The 12,992-nt window shown below is 41.7% G+C and overlaps 1 protein-coding gene across 1 annotated transcript in view; it reads left to right on the top strand.

Moving 5' to 3' along the window:
- Window positions 1-2,234: 2,234 nt before the first annotated feature.
- The window catches only part of ubap2l (ubiquitin associated protein 2-like), a 38,206-nt gene continuing 27,448 nt past the window's right edge, over window positions 2,235-12,992 (top strand). Inside the window, 7 exon segments of the mRNA XM_048229277.1 lie at window positions 2,235-2,404; window positions 4,588-4,725; window positions 5,518-5,595; window positions 10,093-10,203; window positions 12,035-12,069; window positions 12,111-12,170; window positions 12,172-12,257. Coding sequence (XP_048085234.1) covers window positions 4,630-4,725; window positions 5,518-5,595; window positions 10,093-10,203; window positions 12,035-12,069; window positions 12,111-12,170; window positions 12,172-12,257 — 466 coding nt within the window. The 5' untranslated portion in view covers window positions 2,235-2,404; window positions 4,588-4,629.

Here is a 12,992-nt window from a genome sequence, read left to right as displayed (position 1 = left end):
GCCAACAGATATCTGTCATCACATTGAAAACAACACTCAACTCGTCACACATCTTAAATGACAATTGCAGATATCTTTAATCAGTTTTGACTAGGCAAAATGAAAGGTGAAGATATCTCAAACGTCATTATGACTAGTGCAAATTATTGTGCAAGACGTTGCTCTTTAGATCCGTAGCAGAGCCCATCTACTTGGACATTCTCTGTCCATAGGCTAATTTCCCCTCCCCAACATAATCAAAGAAGAAGTGGGCTTATTTCCTTATTTCTATGAATGGAAGAAGAAGAAGCAGTCATGGCTGTAATGTATTGTTGACATCTAAAATAACTCAAACTCAGGGACACCGTGTGGTTTATTAGACTCTCACGTTATCACTGATCTGTTTTGTAGCCTACATAAATTAGTAGGCCTAGGCTACTAAATGCACCAGCACCATCTACAGGAAACTCCATTCATAATGGTGTTGGCTGTTAACCTGGCAATTTCGCTCCGCCTAGCTCCACTCATCCATCTGGAACCGATCCATTGAAGTGTTGCTTCAGAAGGCTGGGCCTAATCAAAAAATGCTTGCATCTGATTGAATAAGCCACTTGTCCGTCATATATTGACGTGCTACTTCAACCACTCACATCGAAGCCAACCCGTGACGCTAATAACAGACTCACAGTCGCTTCTACGCTATGTCACATCTATGAAACTCCCGCCCTGCGTCCTGATTGGCTAAACCATAAAGTTGGTTGGAGAAATCACTCTCAATGGAAGAGGTCCCAGATGGATGTGAGTGAAGCTAGGCGGAGCTAAGCGGAACGACATTCATCTGGCTAGGGTCAGGTTAGTTGGCTGTAGGCCTAATCGAAAAAATCAAAGCAACATTGAATCATCAATTCTTGCTGCCAGCTCCTAGGCTGCAGCATTAAAAAGACGATTAAAAACTCCTTCACCCTCTGGCTGCTCTGACGTGGTGCTAATTAGTGCTAATTACAAAGTTAACAGGTGCTATGTGATTTGATGATTTGAACAACAACATGCTCTGCTCCCGCCTAAAGTGGGATGCGGGCCTAATTTGCATAGCAATACAGATATCTCTAACGTCATTTTCGCCTAGTCAAAACTCTAATTCAAGATATCTATAATTACATTTTGACTAGGCAGAATGAAAGTTATAGATATCTCCAATTTCAGATATCTCTAATCAAAACTCATTCAAGATATATAACTTGATAATACATATCTACAATCAAATTATGACTATCCCTAACTCCAGTTTGAGATATCTACAACGTCATTTTGACTAGTCATAATTCCATTTACAAATATCTACAATGTCATTTCGCCTAGTCAAAACTTAATTCAAGATATCTGAAAAGGAACATGTAGATATCTTGAATTGAGGTGAATTAAAGATATCTTCAACAGGAGTTATGACTAGTCAGAATCCAATTGTAGATATCTCTAACTGGAATTACAGATATCTACAATTCAATTGCAGATATCCGTAATTCACATAGTGGATATCTGCAACTGAATTGTAGATATCCGTAATGATAAATGTATAGAAATGAATGGCAAATGTGGCGTCATTTGTCCTAGGAAGAATGTCTTTGTGGATATCTGAAATTACAATTATGGATAGGAAGAATTCAATTGCGGATATCTAAAATGTTCGTTTTGACTAGACAAAACTAAATTACAGATATCTGCAATACATATCCAGTCTAGCGGGTAAATGTTAAAATGGCTTGCCATAAAATCAAGCATATTGTAGGCCTACCTAAGGTAAGCGTAGGCTAGGCCTAAAGCAAAAGTAGCTACTGCCATCTTGTGGTCAACTTGAGACTATTAAATTGTGATAGCAAAACCCACACACAAAACATGATAAATATTGATTATAGACGGTATAAAGATGTGAATACAATTAGAATAGCCTATTTTCGATAGGGGATTATGACATGGCTTGGCTTCTAGGCTAATGAGTGCAGGCCTATAATTCAATTGCATCATCTATAGTAGACTAATCTACATATCTATATTACTTGAAACTAGTGGGAGATTATAGTACAGTAGCTAATGCAGATAGTATCCTCTACTGTGTGAATGCGCCCACCTGTCAATCGATCTGATCGTTTTGGTAGGTATCACGTGGTCAGGGTCCGCTTCCTGAAGGCTGCAGTGCTTTCTGTTAACCACGTGACACGACGCTTTAGGTTGTCAGTGTGGAACAGAAACAGGTAAATTCCGAGTCTCGCTTATTGTCTGCGCGAGTCGGTTCGGCCTTATCATCGGCTAGGTGTATCAAGTTGAGATTAGAGGATTTTGATTTTGTTCATATCTGACTAGGAGGTCAATCTTTAGACCGCTTGGTCAGTTGTAAAGGCATTAGAAATTTCATCCAGCCGGGTTTCTGGTCAGTATACTGCTTGTTTTTTATTTTCATTATTTAGGGCCTAAGGCCTCAATGAAGCCTCGGAATCAAGTTTGTCAGTGTACGGAGTGTTACGTTCACATGGATGGGTACATTCTGATCTTGGACGCAGAATGTTGACTAAAAAACATTGTCACGGGTTGTTGGCTAACGTTATTTTATCACGCCAATGGCTATTGTATTACAGTAGCTTTGTTTTAGGTCGTGGCATTTTTTGATTAGTGTAGTGGTCAACTTCAAAGGGACTAGCGTGGGAGTGATGGCTAAGTAGCCAGCTAGCTTACGTTGGTGATCTGAGTATGCCAAGCTATGAGGCCATGAGGCTGATGCGACGACGAACGACTCTCAATGGTAGCTGGCTAACATAGCATACTAGCGAGCAAGGTAGCACAGGGATCTCAAAATTTAGCAATCACATAATAGTGACAACATTACTGTAAGTAAGTTATATTGCATTATGCGACCCCTTGGCCCACACATCTCGATCGTCTCTTTAATCTCAATCTGGAATTGAAGTTATAAACCCTTGACGTTAAATTACCTGTCGTGTTAAGATAGCTGGCTGGGCAACTACACGGCTGATGTTAAGGTGACGGGCTTTATTGCTAACTTTGTTAGAGTTAGCTAGCAGTAACGTTATCATAGTTAACGTTAGTTTAACTGGAAAATGTCTTCAATTGGCAGCAGCTCTGCTGCATCAAGACGAGCGTTCAAATGACTGTCGTTATATCACATTGTTTAGCTGTGGCAGCTAAAGGTAGTCTAACATTAGCTAACGTTAACGTATTAACGAGAGCACACACTAACCCTGTGAAATAAAATGTAATGGCTGCGCAAGCTAACGTTAGTCGAGTACTGAACCTTCTTGATGTAAATTCAGCTAACATCCTGTTAGATGTAACATTAACGTGGTAGCCTAGTGAAGTATCAACAAATGCTGAGTGTAGCGAAAGGGCCTCGGATAACCTGATAATGTTGTTAGCCATTTAGTTTGGTGACATTAATTCTTAAGGTCGGTGTTACATAAATGCTGTGTGTGTGTGTATGTATATATATATATATATATATATATATATATATATATATATATATATATATAGCATGCTAGGTTCATATATGGATGTCTGTGATATCAGTCTATCGTTATATGTTCATGCACACTTTATCGTTAAAGCTCTAACGTTATATGGCTATTAGGTAGTTAGTGAAATCTAATTAGGTTGCTACAGTTATTTGGGCCGTGGTGTTTAAAGTTCACAAGGCCAGGTAGGCCCACGGGGAAAATTTGATTTTGTTGCTTGCCATTCGCCACTGACACGTTAATCCATATTAACCAGTTTTGTGTTGTGTGTTGTAGCTAGGTAGCACTCCGTTATCACAGCGTCCATCTTTCCAAGTTGTTCCCGCGGTTAACCCGCGTGTTGCTGAACCGCGGTAGCAAATGGGGGCTTTTACACTTGACCAGGGGCGTAAAAACGAGGGCGACTCCATGGCTGCGTCGAATTTCCTCCTCTCGAATACAACTAGCTATGTGCTTTGCACGGTCTTGTCAAGCTATTTCCCAGACAAGACATACCGTATGAGTGAATGCCATTGGATAACACGACGCCACGCATCTCTTCATCTGGTTTTGTTGACGTGAGGAGGAAATATCAGATCGGATGGTCTCGCTCTTCCGCGCTGCTAGCACATGCTCGCTAACAACAAGCAGTGGGCGGAAGTGAGGCTTAACCTGGTTTAACTTCGGCATCGGTTTTCTTATATTCGTTGGTGTTTAAAGTCGACGTCTCTGTGCATGGTACTAATCATTTTTTCCCCATCGACCTCGTAAAAATAGCAACCATTGCCAGCTTTTATCAAGTGATGTACAGTTGGGAGCAGGTCGGCCATGTGATTCTTGGTTGGCTATTTATGCAAGATGGCATCGCCATGGTCATTGTAAATGGTGGCCAATGACTGATATCTTTACGCTGAATGCACATTTCTACAAGCGCGTTACACATTATGTGTAGAAAATGCATAGCTTTCATATTAATGGTGCATACTATTGTTAGGACCATTTTGGCATGCAACAAAATCCCGACTATTGCCCGGATTACTCCTAATCTTTGTTTGTTTGTTTGTTTATTTATTTATTTATTTATTTATTTATTTATTCTCTGCAGGTGTTATTCCTTTGTAAATACTGTTATTTGTATATACTGTAAATGATGACTTCGGTGGGTGGAAGCCGAGCCCGGAGCAACTGGGAGCAGACACAAGGACAGACACAGAACCAATCACAGCACAAGCAGAGGCCTCAGGTACCGCCCTTCTGACACCATGCCATTCATAATAGGAAAATCTCTCGCTTTTTCAGTGTGTTTTTTTCTGACTCCTTTTGCAATCTGAGAAGGAGGTAGTGAAATGATTAGGAATGAGATGTGTCTGTGAGCTTTGTTAAGTGTTCTTAATGGGTGGGTGTGTGCGAGTGAGGAAGTGTGAGTATTTAGTGCAGATTATTGTTGACGTCAAGTGCAGAGCTCTGCAGGCAAGATGTTTATAGTTAGTGTCCCAAGTTGATCTCCTGTTCAGTATTTCAAAGGAAAGTGTCTTCTCCGACATGCTTTTTCAGGTCCTCCAAAAGGTCTCAGGGGGCAAATGTAAGCATGGACACACTTTGTACATGCTGAGATAAAGCTGGTGACATCCTTTTTGCATGGCTGCAGCATGTCAGGGGTAAAGGAAATGCAACTCACAGACCACTGTAGTTGTTTTAGTCATTTGCGACGCTGTGTCCTTTGACCGACAATGTAGGCTACTTCAGAAACGAGCTGCAGTTACTAAGGACAGATATTTTTAGGAAAGGCAAAATAGCCAAAATCATTGCTGTTGTTGGTATGAATGCAGTGCAGACCTCCAGGTTGCCACCCAGTGCAGTTAAGTTTCTTTCCTTCTCCCTCTTTCTCTGTGCCCAGAACCTTCATCTTTGTTCTCCTGTGTGCTCTGTTGCAATTCAGGTGTCTGCTCACTGTCAATTTCACGTACCTGGGCCCTTCACGGTTCTTTGATGTTCTCGTCTGTAGTTCTGAGCGGTGCTTGTTTTGTCTCTGTAGGCCACTGCTGAGCAGATCCGACTCGCGCAGATGATCTCGCACCACAATGATGCTGATTTTGAGGAAAAGGTCAAACAGGTAAGATGGAGACACTTAGGCTTTTTTGCTTTTGTCTTAAAAGCCCAGAGTCAGTAAGCTATGAATTCCCTCAGCAATTTAGTAATGGGCTTTCACAATGGGGATTTCGATTTGTACATAAAATGGGGTCTGTGGGTTATTTCAGATGGCAACTCCACATGTTTCTATCTGAAAAGCCTTTTTGTTCCTTAAGAGTAAGATTTTTTCAAGAATGCAGTCAAGCCTGGGATAGCTGTGTCACAGAATTGAACTGTCATCTTCAAGATAGACAACCAGGCTTGACCTACAAAGAAAGTAAAGTGAAGTGAGCTGATCTAGCAGGCGCTTTTTATCCTAAGCGATAGAGCTAGCAGCATCTGGTTCAGGAATCGACGCTAGGTTAACCCTTTTTTAGGCGGCGATGCTATTGCTGTGCCACTACACCACAAAGATCTACTTCTACTTCACAGCTCTACTATGATCGTCCTGCTGCCTTTTAGAGTAGTGTACTTAGTGAGGGTGGGAAAGATTTATATCCTTTTTTTTTTTTACTATTTACACAAAGCATCATTTTTAAACTGACTTCCTCCAACGTGTGGAACTTTTGGTGTATAAGTAAGTCTATATACTCTTTTGATCTCGTGAGGGGAAATTTGGTCTCTGCATTTATCCCAATCCGTGAATTAGTGAAACACACTCAGCACACAGTGAACACACAGTGAGGTGAAGCACACACTAAACCCGGCGCAGTGAGCTGCCTGCATCAACAGTGGCACTAGTGGAGCAGTGAGGGGTTAGGTGCCTTGCTCAAGGGCACTCGGGGTTCGAAGTCCAAAGCGCTAACCAGTAGGGCACAGCTGCCCTTTTGATGTGCCATCTGAGTAGTTCTGTGCTGCTCTCGTAGGCACAGTGAAGTAGGTTGCAAATCTGACCATGTATCACATGCGTATCCCGTTTGTTTTTATCACATTTAACTATATCTGTGCTGCTTATAACTGCATACCAGACCTACAGGTCTCCGGCTACTCCTGCAATCCCTCCAGCGATTAAAAGTGAACGGTTTGATCAGAGACGGTTGATGAAGCGAGACGATTCATAAGAGGGTAAATTCTGGCACGTTGTGACGTGGGGTTCGAAACTGTCACGCCTATTTAGGAGTCTAGCAGGAGATCCAGTGTCTATGTATTCCTATGGGAGAAATGAACATTTTCACGGAATTTGACCAATCCCTTAGCCCTACGTTCGGCGATGTAAGTTTTGAACCCATTTTCTAGAAGCCACATGTCTCCCTAACATTCTGACATTGAAATTGTATTTTCCAACGAAACAAATAAAGACAAAAATAGCTTTGTTCGTGATCTGTCACGGTCTCCTCAAAGCTCTGGTGCACAGCCACCTGTTCTCAGAGGCTCTAGACTCAGAGATGGTTGATAAACTAACCTAACATATTTTTGCTAGAACTAGTAGACTACCACAAAGTTGCTAAACATATGTTATTTCAGGTTTGTTTGCAACAATATATAAGTTTAACCAAAGTTCTTAGCTGCTAGCTAGTTAGCAAACATTCCCATTCACTTTCCGTTTACTGTGTAACGTTAGCTAGCTAACTAGCTAGCTCGGTTAACGGGGCAAAATGAAATTATTCATTCTGTGTCCGAAAGAGTGTTTCATTGGCATCACACACAAACAATGACTGTAAAATAGTATATAAAATTATATGTATATGTTATTATTGCTTATTCAGAGAAAAGTTTATGTTTTGACACGGCTATTTAGGAGTCCGGAACTAGTGGCATTTCGTTCCATTGGTGAATCGTTTTATGATTCATCTTAGTTAACTATAGAATCTTTGGTTTGATAGCACACTCATTTTCCAATATGGAATAGTGTCTATAAGTGGTTATTTTGCAAGGTGGAGGGATGGGTGTGAGGATGGGCTGAAGTGAACAGAGAATGCATCAGGGGTGCGTTTCCCAAAACCATAGTTGCTAACCTGTTAACAACTTAGTTGGTTGGCAATGGGAAATTGCATTGCAACCAACAAAGTTGCAAACTTTGTTATGCAAGTGGCTGCAGCGTCCGTACCACATTTGGGTCCAAGTGCCCACAGGGACCAGGAGTCAAATACGACCCATGGTCATTTCCCGTTCTCACCCGTCTCTCTATGACTCAACTTCCTGTCGCTCCTCACTGTCCTGTCTGAGTAAAGAACCCAAATGTGGTACGGCCGCTGTATCCACTTGCATCTCATTTCCCCTGGGATGTCATTAAAGCACATCATTCCATGTGTTTGTCTGGGTATAGGTATGCATTTGGCAATTGGTTATGGAAACGTCAAACTTAATTATTCAAAGGTTAGTGCTTGAGCGTCACCCTAAACTAGAAGAAGAAATATGCCTTTAACAGTAGGTACGCAATGCAATGAGTAAGACACTGTACTAAGAAAAACGGTTAAATGGAAACTGGTGACAGTGACTTAGACAACAGTGTCTCCTTTGTAACAGACACATTTAGAATTAGGGCTGGGATAAACGATTATTTTTTAATCTAGCAATTTATTTTTTCAATGCATCGGTTAATCTAATGATTCATTTTTTTTTAAGTTCGATATCGATTATCTCCCCATTAATTCAGTAATAGCAACTTATACATGTTTATTTACATATCTAAATTAAAAAAACATGAATTCTTTAACATTGCAATATATGTTTATTGCTATTAAGATTCCAAAATAAAAGACTATACAAGTGCAAAGTAATGCATTCTTAGTCAGAGGTAGCATTCAATAAATTTCAGTAGTGTATGTATGTCTAATTGAGTGCCTGTCATTTTAAGACGTTCGTGTGGGATTCCTTGCAATTAACGTTAACACAGTTAAAAGGCTGCTGATGTGTGGATGCAATTCATAACGTTGTTAGTTCAAATAACGGTTCGTACTTCTCCTTTGGACAAGCACTTTTAAGTCTTGGAAAACACTTTTCCATTTACATCGTGATTTTGCAAACATTCAGAGTCAATAAAATGAGCCCTTCATAACGAATACAAGCAGCTGCAAGTAAGCATGCTAAACTTGACACCCAAACAGTATTCTAACGTTAGCATTGAGATACTGCTTGATTGCATACTGTAACTTAACTTAGTTTAGTCTCCTCAATGTACTATGTTGTGATAAGACCTTAGCAGAGTTTACTTTAACTTTAATGCAGCCGTTTTGAACAAATTTGCGCAGCATGGTCACGATGCTAAGCGGATTTAATAGCTATTTAGCCCACTGTGTTCTATGCAGTGCTTCTATGTGGCAACAACAATCCTTCAACAATCGTGAATATTTTGTTAAATGCACATGCAGAGGAGGAGCAGTGGGCTCGTTACTAGAGAGAGCGGGCGGGGCAAGGAAAGGCTGTGCGAGTAAAAAGTGCAGCTCAATGAAATTATTTTCTTATCTTTAATTTAAATAGTAGGCCTACAACATAGAACATCAATGTGTGGTGGTCGGTTTTGATTTTGTGGGGCCCAGCCACAGATTAGTCAACGTATGGAAAACACTGAAGGTGTAAAATGTAAAAATATTTAGCAGCACACGTTATGCTTGACGAATCGACGCTCATATTTTGCGTCGACGTATTTTTTGCGTCGACATCATCAATTACGTCGACGCGTTGTCCCAGCCCTATTTAGAATGGATTGTCATTTCGTTACCCAAGCGAAAGACCAGTGATTTTATTTATTTATTTATTTATTTATTTATTTATTTATTTATTTATTTTTTATTTTTTTATTTTTTTAGCAAATACAGTTTTTGTTTGGACATCCGCATTCACATCCGCTCAGCAGCCGAAGATCAGTGCTGTGTAGCTTTTGTGTTACGCAACTGCACAGAGACGCCAGTTTAATGGCCCAGACGGTTTGCTGCGGCGAGCACTGGAGAATAGAAAGAGCACCGGGCCAATTATCAGTTTAATTGAGCGGCTGGAGTTTTAAATGTCTCCGTCGGGCCGTGGAGCTGTCGGTCGAGCTCCCTGGTATTCTCTTCCTGCCTTGACTGTTCTTTGGTCTTTCTGAGCAGACTGAAAGAGAGATGGCTGGGCTGGTTTGGAGCGGAGATGATGATGATGATGATGATGATGATGATGTGGATGGATGGATGAGCTAGCACGCTTAATGATGGAGTTCAAGATTTAATATGGACCATCTTGGCAAAGTAATGGGCGGAGATGTTTTGTTAGGTTCAGCCAGTGGATGTTTGACTGATTTAATGAACCCCAGTAGAACGAGAGGCACCCGCGCCCTGGGTCTTCCCAAATGACTTCGGCTGGATTAGGAGATAATGTGAAGATTTTCAAGCTATAGATCAAGCGGGGTGCTATAAAACGCCTTGAGACATATTTAATGTTATGGCTCTAGATATGAATAAAAATGTAATTGAATTTATCTTGAAGATGGAATAGTGGCCATTAGCTCACCATTGGCTTACGACAGTGGCTGATTTGGGGTGTCTGTCTGTCTGTGCCCCTTCAGCTGATTGACATCACAGGCAAGGACCAGGATGAATCCATGATTGCGCTGCACGACTGCAATGGAGATGTCAACAGAGCGATCAACGTACTGCTTGAAGGAAACCCGGACACGGTAAGAGTACGCTAAGGCCACAAGGAAAGTTTAAGGTTTTATTGTCTGCAGAATGACTTGTCACTGAACTTTTTTTTTTTGTGCCTTTGCCTGTCTCGACACGCCTTTTGTTATTTTTAACATTTTCCAGTGACCGTCACTGAGCGCAAAAAATTATTGTCTTTTGATTCATAGTTTGAACTTTGATCCTGTTGCCAGATAAAAAAAAAACTACTTAAAGTAGTCATAATATATCAGATACGCCATGATTAGTGGGATCAACTCTAAACCTGTTAAGAATATAAACTCAAAAACAGTCGCTCAAATGTCTGTGTATAGACAGAGAGAACCTACATATAATGAAGCAAAATATTCTTAAAAAGAGTCTTTTAAGAAGTCGTCTTTTTCCTTGACATTTGAAACGTCATACTCAAATGTTACTGTTCAAAGTTAGTGGAAAATTGGACTTGTTGCCCAACAGTTTGCAATCTATTTTGTCACCATTGTACTCATCACCACAACTTTCTACAAACACTGTGGCTCGTGGCAAGTTGATTTGAAATTATAAAGATTCTTTGTTGGTAAAATTCTGAGGGCACCTCTGTAACGCTTGTAACATCCCGACACTCCTAACATGCACCTACATTAAACACACACACACACACACACACACACACACTAGCCCCTGTATTGCTCCTCACTCATACAAACCCACATGCACATACACGCGCGCACACACACACACACACACACTAGCACCTGTATTGCTCCTCACTCATACAAACCCACATGCACATAAACACCCACATGCACATAAACGCGCACACACACTAGCCCCTGTATTGCTCCTCACTCATACAAACCCACATGCGCACACACACACACACACACACTAGCCCCTGTATTGCTCCTCACTCATACAAACCCACATGCGCACACACACACACACACACACTAGCCCCTGTATTGCTCCTCACTCATACAAACCCACATGCACATAAACACACACACACACACACTAGCCCCTGTATTGCTCCTCACTCATACAAACCCACATGCGCACACACACACACTAGCCCCTGTATTGCTCCTCACTCATACAAACCCACATGCACATGCGCACACACACACACTAGCCCCTGTATTGCTCCTCACTCATACAAACCCACATGCACATAAACACACACTAGCCCCTGTATTGCTCCTCAATCATACAAACCCACATGCACATAAACACACACTAGCCCCTGTATTGCTCCTCACTCATACAAACCCACATGCACATAAACACACACACACGCATACTCCCACTATATTCCTCCATCTCTTCCACCTTCTTCCACCACTTCCTTCTTCAACTACACTTTGCCTGCTACTGTAAACCTTTGCACTCCCAACCTCTAATGTTGATTATAGAGGATACAAGGAATAGTAATGATTGTTATGGTTATGGATACGCTTTTGTCCAAAGCGACATACACATACAAAACAATATAATACTTAAATTTAACAGGGAACAGATTAAAATGTTGGTCAAACTATAATAAGGAGAATAGCAATAATAAACAACAAGGTCAATTCAATCAATAGCCTAATGAAATAAACAATGAAAAATGAGGGGGAAAAAAGCAATAACACGGTAAGAGTACATTAAGGATAATATCAACAATAAACAACAATGTCAAATTAATCAACAGCCTAATGGAAATAAAACAATATTACACAAACCATAACGCATAAGAAGCGCTTGATGTATTATTAATTGCTAGGTACGGTCTCCTCTGCATCATAACTTGCCCCCTCTGCATGGAAATAATCTTGTAAGTGTAAACACTTTCCATATAATCTTCAGGACTCTTGGGAGATGGTGGGCATAAGAAGGTGTGTGTGGACAGAAAGGGAGATGCCGGGCTGGAGAAGAAGGGAAGTGTCGGACAGGAAGAGAGCAGCCAGACGGAGGCTGGAGACGAAGGGAAAGAGAACCGCCATGGGGAGGAGGAGCTGGGATGCGGAGAGTCGTAGGGGAGACTGTGGGAGGAGGGGCCATGTGGCAGAGGGGCCAGCCGTGACTGACTGTCTGTGTGAGTGACTGTGTCTGTGTGGAGTGACTGTGTCTGTGTGAGTGACTCTGTCTGTGTGTGACTGTGTCTGTGTGTGTGTGACTGTGTCTGTGTGTGTGACTCTGTCTGTGTGTGTGTGTGACTCTGTGTGTGTGTGTGTGTGACTCTGTCTGTGTGTGTGTGTGACTCTGTCTGTGTGTGTGTGACTCTGTGTGTGTGTGTGTGACTCTGTGTGTGTGTGAGTGAGTGACTCTGTGTGTGTGTGTCTGTGTCTGTGTGTGTGTGTGACTCTGTGTGTGTGTGTGTGTGACTCTGTGTGTGTGTGAGTGTGTGACTCTGTGTGTGTGTGAGTGAGTGACTCTGTGTGTGTGTGAGTGACTCTGTGTGTGTGTGACCTGTCTGTGTGTGTGACTCTGTGTGTGTGTGACTCTGTCTGTGTGAGTGAGTGACTCTGTGTGTGTGTGACTCTGTCTGTGTGTGTGACTCTGTCTGTGTGAGTGAGTGACTCTGTGTGTGTGTGACTCTGTCTGTGTGTGTGACTCTGTCTGTGTGAGTGAGTGACTCTGTGTGTGTGAGTGAGTGACTCTGTGTGTGTGTGACTCTGTCTGTGTGTGTGACTCTGTCTGTGTGTGTGTGTGACCTGTCTGTGTGTGTGACTCTGTCTGTGTGAGTGACTGTGTCTGTGTGGAGTGACTGTGTCTGTGTGAGTGAGTGACTCTGTGTGAGTTTGTTTGTGGGCGGGCCTAGTGT

This window comes from Alosa alosa, chromosome 20 (assembly GCF_017589495.1).
Source record: "Alosa alosa isolate M-15738 ecotype Scorff River chromosome 20, AALO_Geno_1.1, whole genome shotgun sequence".
In the NCBI taxonomy this organism is placed as follows: domain Eukaryota; kingdom Metazoa; phylum Chordata; class Actinopteri; order Clupeiformes; family Clupeidae; genus Alosa; species Alosa alosa.
The sequence above is the reverse complement of the archived record's forward strand: the minus strand, read 5'-3'. Positions and strand labels throughout refer to the sequence as shown.